Consider the following 22,377-nt stretch of genomic DNA (forward strand, 5'->3'; position numbering starts at 1 on the left):
ACAGACAGTGAAGTACGCAATTAAATTAAATATCTTTCAACCAATCAGAATCAAGAATTTCCGAAGAGAATGTATTAGTGATTTTATTGCACATCTTCCAGCCAATCAGAATCAAGCATTTTTCAACAGACCATGTATCGGTGAATATATGCATAGCTTCCAACCAATCAGAATCAAGAATTTCCGCCAATTATAGAATATGTGATTTCACCTCACATCTTCCAGCCAATCAGAATCAAGAATTTCAACCAATCAGGATAAGTCATTTTATTAAACAGCTTCCAGCCAATCAGAGTTAAGAATACTTAATTTAACTACACATCTTCCGACCATTCAGGATCAAAAGTCCCAACAGACTGGATAATTGATTTTTAATGCTAAGCTTCCAGCCAATCAGAATCAAGAACTTCAACAGATTGGGAATAAGCCAATTTACTACACAGCTTCCAACCAATCAGAATCAAGAATGTCCACCAATTATAGAATATGTGATTTTCCTTCACAACTTTCAGCCAATCAGAATCAAGAATTTCATTAAAAGGTTCTGCAGGACGCTACGGTTCTAAGTATAACTTTTCACTATGTCCAAAGAAGCTTTTAAGAAGCATGTTTTTGATTTCAGTAGATCTTGTGCCAGTCCTGCTTCAAGCACAGCTCACAGAAGCGATCAAATCTGGAGTGTGTGTGTGTGTGTGTGTTTGTACTGATGATTCTTTCAGTCTGGAGGGATTAAGTGTGTGTTTCTGCTTTACGTCCTCCTCCAGATGGGTTGTTTCAGAGTTCAGCGTCTGCTTTAAACTCCTCTGTTTATCTCTGTCCGCTTTGAAACACACCTCCAGCAAACCAGACCAGGGACATTCCTACAGCGTGTACATGTTCGGGTCTTTCCTGAACTGCTGAACACACTCATATCCTATTACACACATACACTACTGCACTGCATTGAAGAAAGGGAAGTGATTTGTGTTGAGATAACATGAAGGAATTAAGTTAACTTCATAGTTTTTGCAAATTTAAGTGGATTGAGCATAAAAGAATTGAGTAGTCCCCCAAAAAAATCAAGAAATGTGTTGTTGCAACTTATTTTAAATAAATAGTTGGAACGAACAGCCCAAGTAATTGTTTATTATATATAATTGAGTGTTGGATTATATGTATTTGGGGTAAAAACGGCACATATTTACCCCCTTTTCAAGATTTAAGAGAAGTCTTTTGTGTCTCCAGAATGTGTCTGTAAAGTTTCAGCTCAGATTCCCATCAGATTATTTATTATTATAATAATAATAATAATAATAATAATAATTTATTTATAATATTCATATTTATTTATTTATTTATATTTATTTTTATTGCCTGTGCTAGTTCTCCTCATCCACCGTTCCCACGTGCCTGTAACACGGGGAATGACAGAGACAACTGAGGTGAGGATCTACATGCAGGTTTTATTCGGCAGTCAGGCAGTCAATGGTCAACACAGGTGCAAACAGATGTATGAAGGCAAACAGATGTATGAAGGCAGTCAAAAATCGCAGTCAAAGGATCAGGGGAAATGTCGGAAGGCAGGCGGCAGACAGGGATAACTAAATAAACAAGGCGAGGTAAATACACGGGAAAACAAGACAAGGAAACACGCGTTGAATTGTCACTAGAACAGAAAACAAGACTCGGCAATGTGAATGAGTGAGTGTGCTGTGTAATCAGTCTTTGACAATCAGTCAGAATGAGGAAGCATGTGTGTGTGTGTGTGTGAGCGAAGTGCATGTATGAAAATGTAGTCCAGAAATGGTGGATTTGTAGTCAATACGTTTTTGTGTGTGAGAGATCCAGCGATCTATGAAGTTACGTTCGCTGGTGATCGTGACATTGCCTGTCAGAGTGCGTCTCCTGCTGCATCAGATAAACAGCACAGTGACAGACATAAAGGAAGCAGATCTCACGTAACGTCTGTGAGAAATACTACAGTAAGAACTGTCCCAATGATTATTTGATGTATTTGTTGTGGAGTTAATTCAAGCCTTTCTGCAACGATAAGTCACACACAATGTTGTTACAAAGTTCACACACATACAGCGCGCACGTTTAAATTTGCACTGTTTTTGCACGCAAATGTGACAGGATACAGGATAATCTCCACTGCTGTATGGGTATCCGTTATGTTAATGTACAAAATAAACCTGATTTAACCTCCACAAACTGGGATTAAAGCGTCTTCTTTTATAATTGTACTGACACACGGATGTGGAGATGAACGTCTTTATTACGCACATGCTCTGATTTAAACACGTGTTAAACTTGTAAAACTCACTCTTGATCACATTTGATGATGATTGATGATCACAGAGAGCTGAACAGAGCTTTTAATCCCGGTTGCTTTGCACACGTCCTGTCTTGTTGATATGATTATACGCGTTACACAGAGACATGTTAATACGCGGCTGTCAATCAATTCGGTGGGCGGGAAAAACGCACTCCTACGTCATGTTGCGGTGGGCCTCAAAATGGGAGTGATTTGGATCCTATTTTAACGTCAGGAGATTAACAAAAGAGACTTATTGTGTTTCTATTCCCCCAGTAGGACTGTGGACACACTAAACTACACATAGCTCTGTCCAAACAGCTTACAGAAGAGGATTTAAAGCAAACAAAATGAACCCACTATGAAGAACTAAAAGCATTAGTTTTCCTCAAAGTAGACCAGCAGTTTTATCCTTAATAAAAAATCTACATCGTACCAAAGTAAAAAATAAATAATTGTTGTTATAAATAATAATAATGTCTCTATATGATACGCTTATTTTTGTGGTTGTATTCTTGACCACAGTACATATTATTGATTTAGATTCAATTACATTTTAAAGTTTGAAGCAAAGTTAAGTTAAACTTGGACATTTCAGCTGAAACACAGCAGTCATTTATTTATGTTGGTTGAAAGTGTCATTTTTCAGTGTAATGTAGACAAAGCTTGAGGATATGAAGCATCATAAATAAACACAGCTGAGGGTAAAACACATGTGAAAGGAGATTTTCTTGCTTGCATTTTTGTTTAAGCTTGTTTGGACGTATAATGGGATTATATATACACTATGCTCAAAGGTCAGGCAAGAATGCAGTGCTGAGCACTTTATCGAGAGGTCAAGAAAAGCAAAACTACGGTGTCTTTCATTCAAAGTGCATTTTATATGGATTAAGTGAAAAATTAGGGGTTTTAATAGGGATGTCCCGATCTGTTTTTTGCCATCCGAGTCATTTGATTTTGAGGATCTACCGAAACCAGATCTGATACTTCTATAATACATAAAAAGAATAAATAAGAACGAAGAAACCGATCCAGGATGTTCTTTATTTTTATTTAATTCACCTTATTTTACCATTCGTTCAACTCTGTGAACAAACAGAGCGCTTCTGTGAGTGAGCTTGAACAATCACGTATTAAATAACATCAATTCTTCACTTTTGGACTTTAGTGCAACAGTAAATATTCATTCATTTATTTTCTTTTCGGCCTTATCTATCTGCGGTCGCCACAGCGGAATGAATCGCCAACTTATCCAGCATATGTTTTATGCAGCGGATGCCCTTCCAGCTGCAACCCATCACTGGGAAACACCCATACACACTCATTCACACACATACACTACAGACAATTTAGCCTACCCAATTCCCCTATAGCGCATGTGTTTGGACTGTGGGGGAAACCGGGAGGAAACCCACGCGATCGTGGGGATAACATGCAAACTCCACACAAAAATGCCAATTGACTCAGCCGGGACTCAAACCAGCGACCTTCTTAGTGTGAGGCGACAGCACTACCTACTGTGCCACTGCGTCGTCCAACAGTAAATTTAAAAATCTAATATAAAAACAAACAGCACTTCAACTTAAAACACCCAGCAGGCAATCCCAAGTTCACACATCTCATAGTTTGCTATGGCTATGTTGTCGTCATCAACTTTATACTACCTCCAGAGCGCAGACATACTCAGGTTGTTGCTAGATCAGATATGGTAGCGGCCAGAAGTTAACGAGAATTATTTAGATTTTTTATTAAACTTCTAATTAATTGTATTTTATTAACATCTACCCCTACCATAACCCAAAACTCAACTGCCACAGTACTGTAAAAATATTAACTATTGTTATATAGTGTCACAAACATGATGCTATATTGATGTGCATATCCGCAGCTGTATCCCCTCTAGACTTTACCTCATACTCGCGCTCTCCGCTTCAAGCTACTTCTGTGTTCTACTTTGCCAGCATTTAACCAATAGCATCTCTGCAACAAAGTGATGTCATGCTGCACGCGCTGCTGTTCCTGTGTGAAGTCAAGCAAGAGGTCTAACTCTTTGCATAACCATAAATGTGTTAAAATAATGACAATATACTGTATAAATACATATATATTCGAGTCCTGATCGGGAGGTAACATCCGATTCCGATCGAGTCTACATACACCGCTGTTTGAGGACGATTTTCGATCACATGATCGGATCTGGACATCCCTAGTTTTAACCTGTTTATTTAACTTGCCTTAAAGCAAAAAACAAAGCCATTATGGAAAATTAAAAGCATTAGTTTTTAGCTCAGTATAAGTTTACTGTTGTGTCATTCATAAATATATCTGTTCTCTAAAACTTTATTTAAAAGAGACCTATTCTGCAACTTTTACATAAATTAAATTCATCCATCCCAGGCTCATTCTGAAAACGTAGTCTGGCGGACGTGTCTGGAGACTGCGAAAGGTACGTATTTGTGCAGTTTTTGTTTTCGCAAATCCGCAAGAGGCTGCTGTGCGCACTTTTTCGCATCTCGAACGTCTCTCGCGAGCGCCATTTGCGCCCGTGCCGTATGCGCCCGCGCCGTATGCGCCCGCGCCGTATGCGCCCGCGCCATTCTCGCGTAAACTCACAAGAGGCCACTGTCAAATGACCGTTCGTCTGTCCGACTGGCTGAATGATTGACTGGCCGACCCACCCTCCTCCTTTCCTTCAACCCAAGCAGTTTTACCGATTGACCCGCCCGCCCACTTACTTCCCTAAACCCAACCAATAATTTACAAAAAAAAGAAAAGATGTCCAGAAAAATGAAATCCCTCATCTAAATTATTACCACGTTTCGGATTTTACTACATTCTCAGCCTGTTATGAACTCCCCGGACTCGAACCTGGTCGTCGTCGTCATCAACTCCTCTCTGCGTCTGAAGTCCGCCGACGTACATGAGGAGCTAACCCGACAAACTGGTTGCGGCGGGAAAGCCCTCCACAGGGTGGTAAGCGGTCAGCCGGCAAGCGCGAAAGGGAACGGCGTCACACCGCCCTGTAGCATTCGCTTAAAAACCGAAATACAGCCGTACGTACCTCCGGCTACATAATTCGCGGTCTCCAGAAACGTCCGCGGGACTACATTTTCAGAATAACCGTGGGTTGAATGCATCTCTGCTGTCTCTAGAGTGTGTGTGTGTTTCAGTTTGAGCTCAGTAAACCACACAGATAATGTTCTCCAGCTCTCTGAAGCTCAACCTTTCAGGGTTTGATCCTAATTATGGCGTCTTGGTGACTGTCGCTTTAAATGCAAATGAGATTGTGCACTTTATAGAGAAAGGCGGAGCCACAAATGCATGTTGTCAGCATAGTGACAGATGTAAAACAGCAGTGTGTGTGTGTCAGTGCTGGTCAGGTGTGCATGTGTGCTTCAGTCTTCTGTCAGTCTATGTCGCTCCTGTTCATCTAAAACTCCACATCTAGAATCCTCTTAAGGGAATGTCAATCAAAGTGTTTCCTTATCAAGTCTGATTGTAATAAATAGAATTAATTCATGTTTAGCATTAGAGGCTGGAGATATTCACACACTGCTCACACACAACCCCTTATTAAAGGGATTTCCGGATAATAGGTGTGCTTTAAACTCACATGTTGACATTTCATTTCTCCATAGGCCATTAAGTAGACTATATTTACACTTTAATATGCTTTTCCTGCAATCGTAATAAAAGTAAACACACACCCTCGTCATTAAACACTGAAATCCTTTAACAATCCACAGAAAAGTCGAGCGCTGACATGAAAAGGGGTGAGAGGTGAGAATGTGGTTTCTGTACAATAGACACTAAATCTGAGGCGTTTCATACTAAACGAACTGCTCACCGAGAGCCAGAATCAGCACAACACTCCTCAGAGTCCTGTCAGGGAGAAACACCCAATATGGTGAGATTTCAGCTGCTGGAGCAGGAACATATATTATTGTAACGCTTCATATCTCTGTGTTTGGATAACTGAGGTGAAACAGCAGGGTTCCTACTCTAAAGCAAATGTGAAATTCACTAACATTCAATGATTACAGAGATGAATCTCCATGCTTCTGTGATTGCTGAATTTAACGCAAACGGCACTAAATTTAGGGAAGCCTGTATTTTTAATTGCAGCAGATATCACTATTATTATTCCCTCCACGTTACGTTTGTTTTGCATTTTCATTCATTCATTCATTCTCCTTCGGCTTAGTGCCCTTTATTCATCAGGGATTGCCACAGCGGAATGAACCAGCAACTATTTCAGCATATGTTTTACACAGCGAATGCCCTTCTAGCTGCAACCCAGTACTGGGAAACACCCATACACACTCATTCACACACACTCATACACTACGGCCAATTTAGTTCATCAATTGAAACCCACGCCAACACGGGGAGAACATGCAAACTCCACACAGAAACGCCAACTGAACCAGCCGTGACCCGAACCAGCGACCTTCTTACTGTGAGGCCACAGTGCTAACCACTGAGCCACCGTGCCGCCTTCAAAACTACTGCTAATAATAGAATAAATGTAATGCACGTTCATTAATATGCATAAGTCTCTTTGCATAAAACTGTCAGGTGAACAATACAGCTAATGACATTTTTATGCATAATGTATATGCATAATGACAAACATACGCGCTTTTTACGCATGCGACACTGCAAATGTTTTTTCTTCGATTTTTACTGCAGATTATTTAGCTTGTTTTAAGGAAAAACTCGCTTCATTTTGACTCATTTTTGCTGAAAACACGACTATATTTTTTGCTTGTGCAGAAAATGCTTCTTAATTTAAGAGTGTTTAGATATTTGGACTATAAAACAAGACTAAAACTCTAAGTAAGGTAAATAAAATTTGCAGTGTAGCACAAAAAAGCAAAGGTACAGTTACATTTCTCATTATGCATGTGATTTTTCTGTATTGTTCACCTGACAGTGTTATGCAAAGTGACTTATGCATATTAATGATCGTGCATTATATTTATTCTATATTATTATTAGTTGCCCATGTACATTTTTTACCTGATATATACCAAAAAAGTAACATGTATCAGCCTGAAGATGAGTTTCGTGAATATTTATTACAGATTGTATAAAAACATACAGATTTATAAGATGTGAAATGAAACTCTGTAAACATTATCAGATTATTTCATGCTGGTCTTGATTGATCGAAGGCCCTGATATGCTCACAGTGAAGTTTATTTTCAGTTTTATTTACAAGGAAAGAGACGTGAGAAGAACTTTGCATTGATTTACTGATAATGAACATCCAGTAAACACAGCAGTGCAACAAAGCAGGCTTTATTACAGTGTGTAGAAATAGCAGTGTTTGTTTCCCAATTAGTTTCAGTATTAATTAAGGTTTTATTATTTAACATTATTATTATTATTTTATTATTATTATATTTTATTATTATTATTATTATTATATTATTATTATTATTATATTAACATTATTATTTAACATTATTATTATATTATTTAACATTATTATTATTATTATTATTATTATTTAACATTATTATTATTATTTAACATTATTATAATTATTTAACATTATTATTATTATTATTATTAACATTATTAATTATTATTATTTAACATTATTATTATTATTATTATTATTATTTAACATTATGATTATTATTTAACATTATTATTATTATTATTATAATTTTATTTATTATTATTATTATTTAACATTATTATATTATTATTATTAACATTATTATTATTATTATATTATTATTATTATTGTTTAAAATTATTATTAATATTATTATTATTTAACATTATTATTATTATATTTAACATTATTATTATATTAATAGCCATTTAAAAGCTTAATTAGGTTCATTCGGCAAGTTATTGGACAACAGTGGTTCCTTCTTTTGCCAATCAAAAATAATTGCTTAACAGGTTTAATATATATATACACACACACACACATTTTTTTTACTTAAAGAAATAAGACTTACTCCAGAAGAAAAATATAATAGGAAGTTAAGTTTACTTGCTTTGAAAAACAATTACAAGTTGACAGAAGCACTAATAGTTTCATCTTCTACTGTATATGTCCTACTGAGACATAGTTCAGATTCTTGAACAAGAACAAATGTGAGTAATCTAATGTGGCTGGATGCGTGTTGATATAATGAACAGTACAATTTGTACTTAATATACTTATAAAGCATTACATGTTAACAAGGACTTGGAATGTTGCAATAAATAATAGACCAAATATTCATCTGGATGAGACTTCTACCTGCCCTCATATTTTGAATAAAATATTTGGCGTCACTTTACAATACGGCTGTGTTAGTTAATGTTAGTTAATGTGTTTACTATCATGAACAAACCACAAGCAATACATTTATTACAGCATTTGTTCATGTTAGTTAATGAAAATGTTAGTCGTTCATTGCTAGTTCACATTAAATCACAACAAGCATGAATTTGGATGTTTATAATGCATTAGTAAATGTTGAACTATCATTAATAAATGCTGTGTGAGTAGGCCTGTCGCAATAATCAATACATCGACTTATCGTGCAATACTTGGAGGTGAGCTCAATCATTTTTGCCATTGCAATATATATATATATATATTTACAATTTCACCAATAGCGTACAGCCATTTTACTATGATAGTTACATTCTATCTCACCGGTGTCAACGTTTATAATTGGACATTTACCTAATAGGACATTTAATAGGACATTTACCTATTAACATCTAATTATAGAAGCTTAACGTTAAGAATGATGCGTATTTTAAAATGTTTATGGCTATTTGCATTATTATGATCATCAGTATACTGTCAGTGGATTAAAATGATCTCAAAATGACAACAATATCGCTTATCGCAACAATTTCTGTGTCAATATATCGCACCACAAATATTCCTCATCGTGTACTAGTATCCTTCATAATTAGTTCACAGTAAATACATGAACTAAAGAAACCTTATTGTAAAGTGTGATTAACTGTTCTTATCTATTTTTTGTTTGTTCTTCCATATATTGTAAATCAGCTTTGACACAATCATCAGTGCGTAAACAGATGGAAAAACACTGAAGTGCTTAGAAACTCCAGCGCAGGGCGAAATGTGCATGAACATGACAACAAAATGTGACCTTAAACAGACGTGCATGTGATCTGAAGGTCTGAGCTGAGATAAAAACAGGCACATCGAGAGCTGGCCAAGAACTGTAGTTCATCAACACACACGCACACACACACACACACACACGCACACCAGTAATATTACCTTCACTACAGAGCTCATTCATCATCATTTATTATGCTATAGTGACTCTCCAGTGCTTGATTCTGATTGGCTGATGAACATTCTAAGGGGCTGTTCACACAGAATGCAATTTTCCTCTCTAACACCACACTTTTCCACTATTTTTCAATGTAACCATGGGATGGGATGACCGCACATAATATTAGACTAGATATTGACTAGTATTCAGCTTAACGTGACATTTAAAGGCTTCACTAGGGTAATTAGGGTAAAGTTAGGTAATTAGGCAAGTCATTGTATAACAGTGGTTTATTCTGGAGACAATCCAACACTAATATTGCTGAAGGGGGCTAATAAATTGAGCTTAAAATGGCTTTAAAACTATTAAAAGCTGCTTTTATTCTAGCCGAAATAAAACTGTTATGATCACCAGCGATCTAGCGGATGCAGATTATTGGTAAACACACAGTTCACTAAAGAACTACAAATCTGCCCATATATGGACTACAACTTCCGTCATGCATCTTGCACACACAGCTGCTCCTGTTTCAGTTTGATTACACGCAAACACACACAGGAGGATCGTTACGGACTGATTACAGGGACTTCAAATACAGCGCACACACACACACACACATCTTGGCTGAGTCTTGTTTAACTGTACTGTGACATTACGACGCCTTGCGTCATCATTTCTGGATCATTTTAATCCTTTAATTGTTTTCATCTGTATTGATTTTGTGTGTTGCTGATCATCCTGTGTGTATTCAGCAGTGTGTAAGCATTTGGACCTGTATAGGCGCATAACTAACACACTGCTGGACTTTAGAGCAGATTTTAGTTGGTCAGTGTCGCAGTCTATTTCAGTTCTTCATAACTCCAACAATGCGCCTTAACACACCTCCTTATAGACCAGCACCACACACGAGTCCACAAAGTTGGCAATGGATTTGATATTTAAACATCGTGGTGCAAAACAGCAAAATAGGAGTTGTGCTGGTCTGAAAATAGCAACGCCAAACAGTATTGCGCCTTGTTGTGCTGGGTGTATTAATAGGGCCTGTAGTCTTTAGCTGTACAGTATATCGTGATATGAAGGAGTTCATTGATGTTATAATGAGCTGAGTTTGTTGGGTGTGTGTGGTGGTGTTTAATCAGGTGTTTGGTTCAAACACACTCTTTTCTCCATCTCTGAGCAATCTGCAGAGCTTTTGGCGCCGCTCAGGAATATTGAAGGGACTTTTGTTTGCTCCAGGCTTATTATTATGCATGGTGTTTTACAAAAGATTTTTATTGTGGCGTGTTATAAAAGTCTCCAGAGCGTGTGTGACATGGCTATTACTGCCTACTTCTTTTATCTTTAAACACAAAGAGCCGATATATGAATGTTCAATACATACAGTGTGTGTGTGTTTAGTTAGGATTTTGATATTATTTAGATTTTTATCATGTTTTAACAGTAATTCAAACACATAAAACATTATAAAATGCATTAATATCTTGAAAACATTATTTTAAAATGTTTATTACAAGTTGTTTTTTTATGTGTTTGAATTTCAATATTATAAATTATTATTATTATTATGTATAAATTTATTATTATTATTATAATTTTTTGTTTGCAAAATATTTTTTGTTTACATTATTTATCTTGAGTTCATTTAAAGAAATTTATTTAGTTTAATTATTTTTAATATTATCATTTAATATTTATAAATATTCATAATTTTATTTCCTTTCCTATCAGTGTATCTATAATGATCTTCTGCATATTATTTTTTTAATTATATTTACTTTAAAGTATAATTTTTTACATTATTATTATTCAATAATTATAATATACATAAAATTATGATATTATTTATTTATTTATTATTATCATAATTATTATTATTATATTTATTTTATTTTTGTATTTTGTAGCTGTATTTTATTCCTTCTTTATTACTGTGGTATTATAATATCATAACATTTTAAAATCATATATATATATATATATAAAGTTTTCATTATATTTTAATCAGTGTATAAATTGTATTTAATATTATTTAAAGTGTAATTTTTATATATAATATATAATATATATTATAATATGTAATATATATTACAAAGTTTTTTAATTTGATATATATATATATATATATATATATATATATATATATATATATATATATATATATATATATTTCTATTTAATTTCCCCTATTAGTGTATCTAATACTCTAAATTGAATTGATATTTTTTAAAGTGTAATTGTTTTTATTATTATATTTATTTATTATTGTTATTAAAATGATAAATATTCATAATTTTTTTAAATAATCCCTGCATTTCCGGTCCAACATTCTGCCAGTGTGTATGTAATGCTGATTATTGAGTGTATTTTCTCCTCTTTTCTGCTCAGGAACTGAACCTGACGCTGTACGGGCAGCAGCCGGATCTGCCAGAATGTTTCCAGATGTCAGTTTTACCGTGGGGCTCCGTGTGTTTACCTGTGGGCTGCAGCGCCGCTCTACATCCTACACCTGAGGAGGAAACAACCGCGGATACATCATGATGTCCATCCTCAACAGAATCAGACGGTCAGAGAATATATATACAGTATATATATTCAATCAGCATTCTCTATATATACTGTATAGACTTAATAAAGACTCCATCCTTTCAGATTAGTCAGTATTTCATTATTATTAATTGTTTCACTATTATTTATCTATGATTTAAGATAAGTCGTTACTTCATTATTATTCAGCTATCCTTTATATAAATAATTATTTCATTATTGTTTCATTATTAATATCTGTCGTTCATTATTAATATGAATTATTTCATTATTACTTGTCTATAGTTCATAATTATTAATTATTCATCATTATTAATTATTTCATATTATCAATTTCATTATTATTTATCTATGGTTTCTTATTATTAATTATTTCATTATTATTAATTATTTCATTATCATTTATCTATGGTTTCTTCTTATTATTTATTTCATTATAATTAATCTATTGTTCATATTATTAATTGTGAAATTATTATTTATCGATTGTTTTAATTATTATTTCATTAATATTTTCATACTATTAATTGTTTTAATTCTTATTCATCACTTGTTTAATATTATTAATTAGTTTATTTATATTTATCTATTGTTTTTTATTAATATTTTCATAATATTCATTATTTCGTTTATCATTTATCTATTGTTTCATATTATTAATATTAAATTAATATTTATCTATTAGTTCATATTGTTTATTATTTCATAAGCATGATCTATTGTTTTTATATTATTATTTTCATTAATAGTTTTATAATATTAATTATTTGATTCTTTTTATGAATCATTGCATCTTATTTTTTAGTTTTATTTATTTGATATTATTATTAATTATTTTTTTATCCATCATTTCTATCATAAAGTGAGAAATGTGATCACATATGAATGAGGAGTGCGTGTGACTGTGTGTGACTGTGTTTGTGTGTTTGTTTGTGTTGTGTGTGCAGGTTCTGGGCCTGATTCTGGGGATCGTCTGCTGGACGGATCTGTTTTCAGCGTTTCACCAGATGAATCAGGGTGTTAATAATCCTCCCATATATTTCGTCACTCCTTTAATAGTTGGCATGACCATGGTGAGTGCTTTCAGTCATACAGTATACAGCAGATATTAAATATGTACAGTAAGATTTCAAATTCATTAGTTTATTTGTTTTATACATTTTTATATTTGTTTCATTTTATTTTATTTTATTATTGATTTAATTTTAAAAAAAATTTATTGATTCATTTTATTTATTTATTTATTTAGTTATTTATCATTATTAATTTGTTTGTTTTTTGTTTTGTTTTAATGTTGTATTTTTATATTTTATTATTTTATTTTATTTTTATTTTGGTTTTACTTTTATATTTATTTTGATGATTTATTTTATTTAGTTATTATTATTATTATTAGTTTTTGTTTTATACATTTTATTATTTGTTTTATTTTATTTTGTTTTTATTATTAGTTATTTTATTTGTATTGATTCATTTTATTTATTATTATTATTATTATTATTATTTATTATTATTAATATTATTTGTTTTGTTTTTTTTATTGTTTTATTTTATTTTTTATATTTTGAGTTATTTTATTTTTGGTTTTATTTTTATATTTTATTTGCATTATTCATATTATTATTATTATTATTATTAATATTAGGTTTGTTTTTTGTTTTGTTTTAATGTTTTTAATTTAATTTTAATTAAAAATTTTAAAAACCTTATTTAATATTATTATATTACTTTATTTTTTTAGTTTTATTATTTTTTATTTGTTTATTTTTGTTTTGTTTGTTTTGTTTTGCTTTGTTATATTTTTGGACTTAAAAAATAAGCCTAATAAATGCATGACTGGCCTACAGTATATTAAAGCTAAATTCTGTTTATACTAATAAGTATATAAACTTAAACCCCATCTCTCAGTGTTAAAGATGCAGTACAGTATGTTAATAATATAAAGTAGCAGTTCAGTAATTAATAATATAAAGATGCAGTACAGTGTGTGAATAATAAATCTGTGTGTGTGTGTGTGTGTGTGTGTGTGTGTGTGTGTGTGTGTGTGTGTGTGTGTGTTTGTGCAGCTTTTAGCCACTTTCCTGATCCAGTTTGAGCGTCTGAAAGGAGTGCAGTCGTCTGGTGGTGCTCTTCATTTTCTGGACACTTTCTGTTGTTTTCGCCATCGTGCCGTTCCGCTCCAAAATCATGCATGCAAACAGACAGGTCAGTGCAGTTTCATTGCTTTACTTTATCATTACATTCATCAATTAACTCTGTCATATGTTGGTAATGTTTGTTCACTCTTTATTTCTTCACATACATGTTGCTTATGGTTATAACAACACAAGACATCTGACTTAGAAGATGGAATATGTTACTTAGCATTCACAGACACTTTTAATGCAAAGTTATTTGAAATGTAAAATATTCTGCTCATTACACTCATTTATCTGAGATGTTATGCTTACAGTCTACATTATATATTACATTTTATATTATAAATATTATTATTATTATATTATTAATAAATTACATTGTATTTCATTAATTTCATAATTTATGTATGTATAAAAGAAATATAAAATATATCAAATATAAAAATATATAATATATATGAATAATATAAATATTAAGATTTTTGAATGAATATAAAAACAATTTTAAATGTTTGTATGATTTTTTTGACATGCTAAACATTTTATTTATATTATATTATTCTTTTTAAATTATTTATTTATTTTAATTATTTTATTATTAATTAAATTAAATTAAATAATATTATTTTAACATTTTTATTTATTTATTTACATTAATATTATTTTTAATATTAATTATATTAATAATTTTTAAATTAATTAATTAATTTTATTTAATTTGATTTATTTTAATTTTTAATTTTTAATGTATTTTTGCATTTTTTTTTACATTTTTTATGTTTTTAATTTTTATGCATTTTTCTATTCTATTTTATTTAATCTATTGATTGATTTAATTTATTTTAATCTATTACTTTTTATGTATTTATTTATTTTTATTAATAGGTTTATTAATTATTTTGGAATTTTGTTTAGTCTTGCTGAGTATTTTTAGTTTTTTTTATTAATATTATAATTTTTATAAATATATATAGATAGATAGATATTAGATATTCAATTTTTATAGTAATTTTATAGTAATAGGTAGTATTTTTTAATTTTGTATACTCAGTTTTAATTTAATTTTTTTATTTTTTGTTCATTTAATTATTAAATTACTTAATAATATTAATTTATTATATATATATTATATAATCATAATTATTTATTTGATAATTATTTAATTATGAAATTTTATATTTTAAATTACAAAAAAATGTTGAATTTTATTTAATTTATTAAATTTTTTTACTTTCCAATGCTATATATAAAAATCTTAAATATGCATAAATATGGCTTGCTCCTGCTGTAATCTTTTCAAAACAACAAGAAGGGTCAGTGGCCTGACAGCAGCAGCAGCAGCAGCCGCAGCAGCAGTGCATTGGTCAGTTTCAGAATGAGTAAATCTGTTTTATTCTTCACATGCATGTTTTGACCTACATCTGGAGCTTTTCTCTGTGGAGTTCAGAGGACAGGCGTTTGACACAGAGATGGAGAATAAAGCTGCTGTTGTTCCTAAAAGCTGCTTCAAGACAGACTTATAAACTCGGCAGACAGATGTGTGTGTTTTCAGCTCTAATGAGTCTCGCTCACGCTCTCAGCAAATGCCATCTGATTATGCTCTTTAAATCATATTATTACTGCATTAAAGCCAATTATGCTGCAGTCAAGGCAAACATATCAAATATTCTAATATATAAAAATCTACTCACTGGCCCTTTATTAGGTACACCTGTCTATCTGCTGGTTAACGCACTGTCTAATCAGCCAATCACATGGCAGCAGCTCACTGCATTTAGCATGTAGACATGGTCAAACGATCTGCTGCAGGTCAAGCGAGCGTGTGTGTGTGGTGGGTGATGTGATACTGGGGTAAAGCAGTGTTCTCTGTGTTGCAGAAGGAGGTCAAAGACAAGCTGAGGTTCACCACGTTCTACATTTACTTCAGTTTTTACCCTGCTTGAACTCATCCTGTCCTGCTTCAATGAAAAGCCTCCTCTATTCTCCAGCGCCGTCACGGACCCTGTAAGAGAGAGTGTGTGTGTGTGTGCGCGTTGTGTGTGTGTGTGTGTGTGTGTGTGTGATTGTGTGTGTGGGTTTGTGTGTGTTATTCACTGTGTTACAGTATGCATACATATGTTTGTGCATGTGTGTGTATGCATTTATGAGTGTGTGTATGTGTAGTGTGTTTGTGTGTTAGAGTGTGTGTGGTTTAAGTGTTATCTGCTTCCTTTAATTCCACGCTTTTTGCATTATTGAATTATCATCACTTTATAGAGGTCAGAACTCACTGAAGTGTGTGTGTGTGTGTGGTGTGTGTGTGTGTTCAGAACGCGTGTCCAGAAACCAGCGCTGGATTCCTCTCCAGAATGACCTTCTGGTGGTTCACCAGGTGAGTTGTGTTTGTGTTTGTGTCAGACAGAATCAGTGCCAAACGTTTCCTGCTTGATCACAGGAGTTCCTCATGAAATAACACATCAGATTTACTTTTTAAGTTTTTGTATTTTAAATTTGAAGCCAAATAATTATTTAAATAAAACCAAATAAAATTGTAAATACAGCTGATTGTGTTATAATCTTATTATAATGTTATTTCTCTTCAGGAGAGCGTCTTTATTACACTACTGCAACATTAATGGCTGTCTAATAATCTCACTTAATTTCTCACCAATTTATTGGTTTTATTTTTGCAATTCTCACAGTTTTCCCCCCGAATTCTCACTTTATTTCTCACTTTATTCTCACAATTTCCACTTTATTTCTCACTTTATTTCTCACAATTTCCACTTTATTTCTCACTTTATTTCTCACCATTTCCACTTTATTTCTCAAATATCACTTTATTTCTCACAATTTTCACTTATATTTCTCAAAATATCACTTATTTCTCAAATATCACTTTATTTTCTCACAATTTTCACTTTATTCTCACAATATCACTTTATTTTGGCACAATTTTCACTTTATTTCTCAAAATATCACTTTATTTCTCACAATTTTCACTATATTCTCAAAATATCACCTTTATTTCTCACAATTTTCACTATATTTCTAAAATATCACTTTATTCTCACAATTTTCACTATATTTCTCAAATATCACTTTTATTTCTCACAATTTTCACTTTATTTCTCAAAATATCACTTTATTTCTCACAATTTTCACTTTATTTCTCAAAATATCACTTTATTTTTGGCACAATTTTCACTTTATTTCTCAAAATATCACTTTATTCTCACAATTTTCACTATATTTCTCAAAATATCACTTTATTTCTCACAATTTTCACTATATTTCTAAAAATATCACTTTATTTCTCACAATTTTCACTATATTTCTCAAAATATCACTTTATTTCTCACAATTTCACTTTATTTCTCAAAATATCACTTTAGTTCTCACAATTTTCACTATATTTCTAAAAATATCACTTTATTTCTAAAAATATCACTTTATTTCTAAAATATCACTTTATTTCTCAAAAATATCACTTTATTTCTCACAATTTTCACTATATTTCTAAAAATATCATTTTTATTTCTCACAATTTTCACTATATTTCTCAAATATCACTTTATTTCTCAAAATATCACTTTATTTCTCACAATTTCACTATATTTCTAAAAATATCATTTTATTTCTCACAATTTTCACTATATTTCTCAAAATATCACTTTATTTCTCAAAATATCACTTTGTTTCTCACAATTTTCACTATATTTCTCAAAATATCACTTTATTTCTCAAAATATAACTTTATTTCTCACAATTTTCACTATATTTCTCAAAATATCACTTTAGTTCTCACAATTTTCACTATATTTCTCAAAATACCACTTTATTTCTCACAATTTTCACTATATTTCTAAAAATATCACTTTAGTTCTCACAATTTTCACTTTATTTCTCAAAATATCACTTTAGTTCTCACAATTTTCACTTTATTTCTCAAAATATCACTTAGTTCTCACAATTTTCACTTTATTTCTCAAAATATCACTTTATTTCTCAAATATAACTTTATTTCTCACAATTTTCACTATATTTCTCAAAATATCACTTTAGTTCTCACAATTTTCACTTTATTTCTCAAAATATCACTTTAGTTCTCACAATTTTCACTTTATTTCTCAAAATATAACTTTATTTCTCACAATTTTCACTTTATTTCTCAAAAATATCACTTTATTTCTCAAAATATAACTTTATTTCTCACAATTTTCACTATATTTCTCAAAATATCACTTTAGTTCTCACAATTTTCACTTTATTTCTCAAAATATCACTTTATTTCTCACAATTTTCACTATATTTCTCAAAATATCACTTTAGTTCTCACAATTTTCACTTTATTTCTCAAAATATCACTATATTTCTCAAAATATAACTTTATTTCTCACAATTTTCACTTTATTTCTCAAATATCACTTTAGTTCTCACAATTTTCACTATATTCTCAAAATATCACTTTAGTTCTCACAATTTTCACTTTTATTTCTCAAAATATCACTATATTTCTCAAAATATAACTTTATTTCTCACAATTTTCACTTTATTTCTCAAAATATCACTTTATTTCTCACAATTTTCACTATATTTCTCAAAATATCACTTTAGTTCTCACAATTTTCACTTTATTTCTCAAAATATCACTTTATTTCTCAAAATATCACTTTAGTTCTCACAATTTTCACTTTATTTCTCAAAATATCACTTTAGTTCTCACAATTTTCACTTTATTTCTCAAAATATCACTTTAGTTCTCACAATTTTCACTTTATTTCTCAAAATATCACTTTAGTTCTCACAATTTTCACTTTATTTCTCAAAATATCACTATATTTCTCAAAATATAACTTTATTTCTCACAATTTTCACTATATTTCTCAAAATATCACTTTAGTTCTCACAATTTTCACTTTATTTCTCAAAATATCACTTTAGTTCTCACAATTTTCACTTTATTTCTCAAAATATAACTTTATTTCTCACAATTTTCACTTTATTTCTCAAAATATAACTTTATTTCTCACAATTTCCACTTTATTTCTCAAAATATAACTTTATTTCTCACAATTTTCAGTTTATTTCTCAAAATATCACTTTATTTCTCACAATTTCCACTTTATTTCTCAAAATATACACTTATTTCTCACAATTTTCACTTTATTTCTCAAAATATCACTTTAGTTCTCACTATTTTCACTTTATTTCTCAAAATATAACTTTATTTCTCACAATTTTCACTTTATTTCTCAAATATCACTTTATTTTCTCACAATTTCCACTTTATTTCTCAAAATATAACTTTATTTCTCACAATTTTCACTTTATTTCTCAAATATCACTTTATTTCTCACAATTTCCACTTTATTTCTCAAAATATAACTTTATTTCTCACAATTTTCACTTTATTTCTCAAAATATCACTTTAGTTCTCACAATTTTCACTTTATTTCTCAAAATATAACTTTATTTCTCACAATTTTCACTTTATTTCTCAAATATCACTTTATTTCTCACAATTTTCACTTTATTTCTCAAAATATAACTTTATTTCTCACAATTTTCACTTTATTTCTCAAAATACCACTTTATTTCTCACAATTTTCACTTTATTTCCTATTTTATTTCTCACAATGGTCATATTATTTCTCACAATTTTTTCTTTATTTTTCACGTTATTTCTCACAATTCTCACATTATTTCAAATTTTAATTCTCACAATTCTCACTTTTTTCTGAATTAATTTCTCAAAATGTTCTCTTTATTTCTCATTGAGTAAAACACTGCACTGTAGTTTTACGATGTCTCAGAGACACACCTTTTTCTTTTGTATTTCCAGAATGGCCATCAAAGGCTTCAAATCCCCGCTGGAGAATAAAGACCTGTGGTCCCTGAACAAGAATGACAGTTCAGAGTTGGTGGTTCCTGGTCTGCTCAATCAGTGGGAGGTGGAGAAATCCAAAGCTCACAGGTACAGTATTAAACAACATTAGTTCAAATGCAAAACTTCCGCAATAATGCTCCTCAAAGGGTTTCTATAGTTGTTTCATGCACAATATCCTGTGTGGTAGGGTGTTTACTATGCAGTTTTTAATTTGTTCTGGGTGGTTGTTAAGGTGTTGCTATGGATTTTCCATGTGGTTGATAGGCTGTTGCTAGGGTGTTTTTTAAGTGGTTCCTAGGGTGTTGCTATCCAGTTTTCAAGATGTTCTGGGTAGTTGCTAGTTTGTAGGTAGGTTATTGATGTTATATTGTGTATGGTTGCTAGCATGTTGCTATGCTACTTCTTAAGTGTTTTTTTGTGATTGATTGCATGTCGGTATGTAGTTCTAGTATGTAGTATGTAGTAGTATGGAGTTTCTGGGTTGTTGCTAAGCAGTGGTTGCTAGGGTGTTGGTGGTATGCATTTCTAAAGTGTTTTGGGTTTATTGCTGGCAGTTGCTGAGGTCTTGCTATGTTTGTGGTTGCTTGGATGTTGCTATGATATTGTTTGTGGTTGCTTGGATGTTGTTATGGTATTGTTTGTTGTTTCTGGGGTATTGCTTTAGCAATTTAGTGGTTGCTAAGGTGCTGCTATGGCATTGTTGTGGTTGCTAGAGTGCTGGAATATAATTCTAACGTACCAAGTGGTTGCTAGTCAGTTGCTATGGTATTGTTGTCATATTGTGTATGTGTAGCTAAGTAATTTCTCAGATGTTCTTTTTGGTAGCTAGGGTGTTGGTAGTATGCATTTCTAAGGTGTTTTTGATTTGTTGCTGGCAGTTGTGAGGTGTTGCTATGATATCATTTGTGGTTGCTCGGGTGTTGCTACAGTATTGATTGTGGTTGCTAAGGTGTTGGCGGTATGCATTTCTATGGCGTTTTAGGTGATTGCTAGGCAGTTGCTGAGGTGTTGCTATGATATTGTTTGTGGTTACTTGGATGTTGCTATGGTATTGTTTGTTGTTTCTGGGGTATTGCTTTAGCAATTTGGTGGTTGCTAAGGTGCTGCTATGGCACTGTTGTGGTTGCTAGGGTGCTGGAACGTAATTCTAACGTATCGAGTGGTTGCTAGACAGTTGCTATGGTATTGTTGTCATATTGTGTATGTGTTGCTATGCAGTTTCTCAGATGTTCTTTGTGGTTGCTAGGGTGGTATGCATTTCTAAGGCGTTTTGGTTGATTGCTTGGCAGTTGCTGGGTGTTGTTTGATATTGTTCATGGTTGCTGGAATGTTGCTATGGTATTGATTGTGGTTGCTAGGGTGTTGGTGGTATGCATTTCTAAGGTGTTTTGGGTTTATTGCTGGCAGTTGCTGGGGGCGTTGCTATGGTATTTTTGTGGTTGCTTGGATGTTGCTATGTTATTGTTTGTGGTTGCTAAGGTGTTGCTATACAGTTGATGTGGCGTTCTATGTTGTTGCTACTCTGTTTTGAAAGTGCAAACCTAACCCATCTCTGAACTTTGCTCTCTCTAGCGTCAAAGAACTTTTATTTTGAAACCTAATCCCCTCTTGATGCACTGAGGAAGTTTAAGTAGTGTTTGGGTTTTTTTTTTTTTCATTTAACATTCATGTAAGTAAAAGCAGCATAATTAAACCACTTATCTGTGCTTGAGTTTTCAGTGCATCAAGAACATGAGAACAATGCTGTGCTGTGCCAGTCGCTTAGATAATAATCACATCCAGCATGTTTTAATCTATGCAAAGAGTGGCATGAAGCACACAGGTGAAACTGTGACAGCTTTATCATTAGTGATTCAGAGAAATCCTCATTCAAGTACCATTCATATTTTCACTATCTCATCTGGATGTTTTGCTCCTCTTGTGCTCTTTACATTAATACAGGTCAGACTAGTTTCTCCTATTTCGTTTTGACCTTTAGTCACTTCCTAAAGTGCATTGTTAACCATTGTTGACTAATGACGTTACTTTCATGCACAGAAACAACTAAAGTAAGCAGGAATAGTTTAAAAGCTTTGGTTATACACCTGAACAAATACAGTGTTATTTAAACCACTGCACATCAAGACCATTTTAAACCCGGAAGATGAAATCAGCTGACAAAATAATTATCCAGTTTTGCTCACAATTAAAGCTGACTAACGCTGTGCTAACGCTGTCTTAACTGATGCTCAACACACACACACATCTGTTAACATCTCG

The 22,377-nt window shown here is 31.9% G+C and overlaps 2 protein-coding genes across 2 annotated transcripts in view; both read left to right on the forward strand.

The window, feature by feature from the left end:
- LOC130238808 (multidrug resistance-associated protein 1-like) overlaps positions 1-12,105 on the forward strand; it is a 69,481-nt gene extending 57,376 nt beyond the window's left edge. Inside the window, 1 exon segment of the mRNA XM_056469922.1 lies at positions 11,953-12,105. Within this exon segment, the coding sequence (XP_056325897.1) occupies positions 11,953-12,105 (153 nt within the window).
- A 2,138-nt stretch (positions 12,106-14,243) lies between these two features.
- The window catches only part of LOC130238836 (ATP-binding cassette sub-family C member 3-like), a 64,723-nt gene continuing 56,589 nt past the window's right edge, over positions 14,244-22,377 (forward strand). Inside the window, 5 exon segments of the mRNA XM_056469952.1 lie at positions 14,244-14,316; positions 16,127-16,177; positions 16,179-16,253; positions 16,559-16,620; positions 20,074-20,205. Coding sequence (XP_056325927.1) covers positions 14,299-14,316; positions 16,127-16,177; positions 16,179-16,253; positions 16,559-16,620; positions 20,074-20,205 — 338 coding nt within the window. The 5' untranslated portion in view covers positions 14,244-14,298.

This window comes from Danio aesculapii, chromosome 12 (assembly GCF_903798145.1).
Source record: "Danio aesculapii chromosome 12, fDanAes4.1, whole genome shotgun sequence".
Classification (NCBI taxonomy): domain Eukaryota; kingdom Metazoa; phylum Chordata; class Actinopteri; order Cypriniformes; family Danionidae; genus Danio; species Danio aesculapii.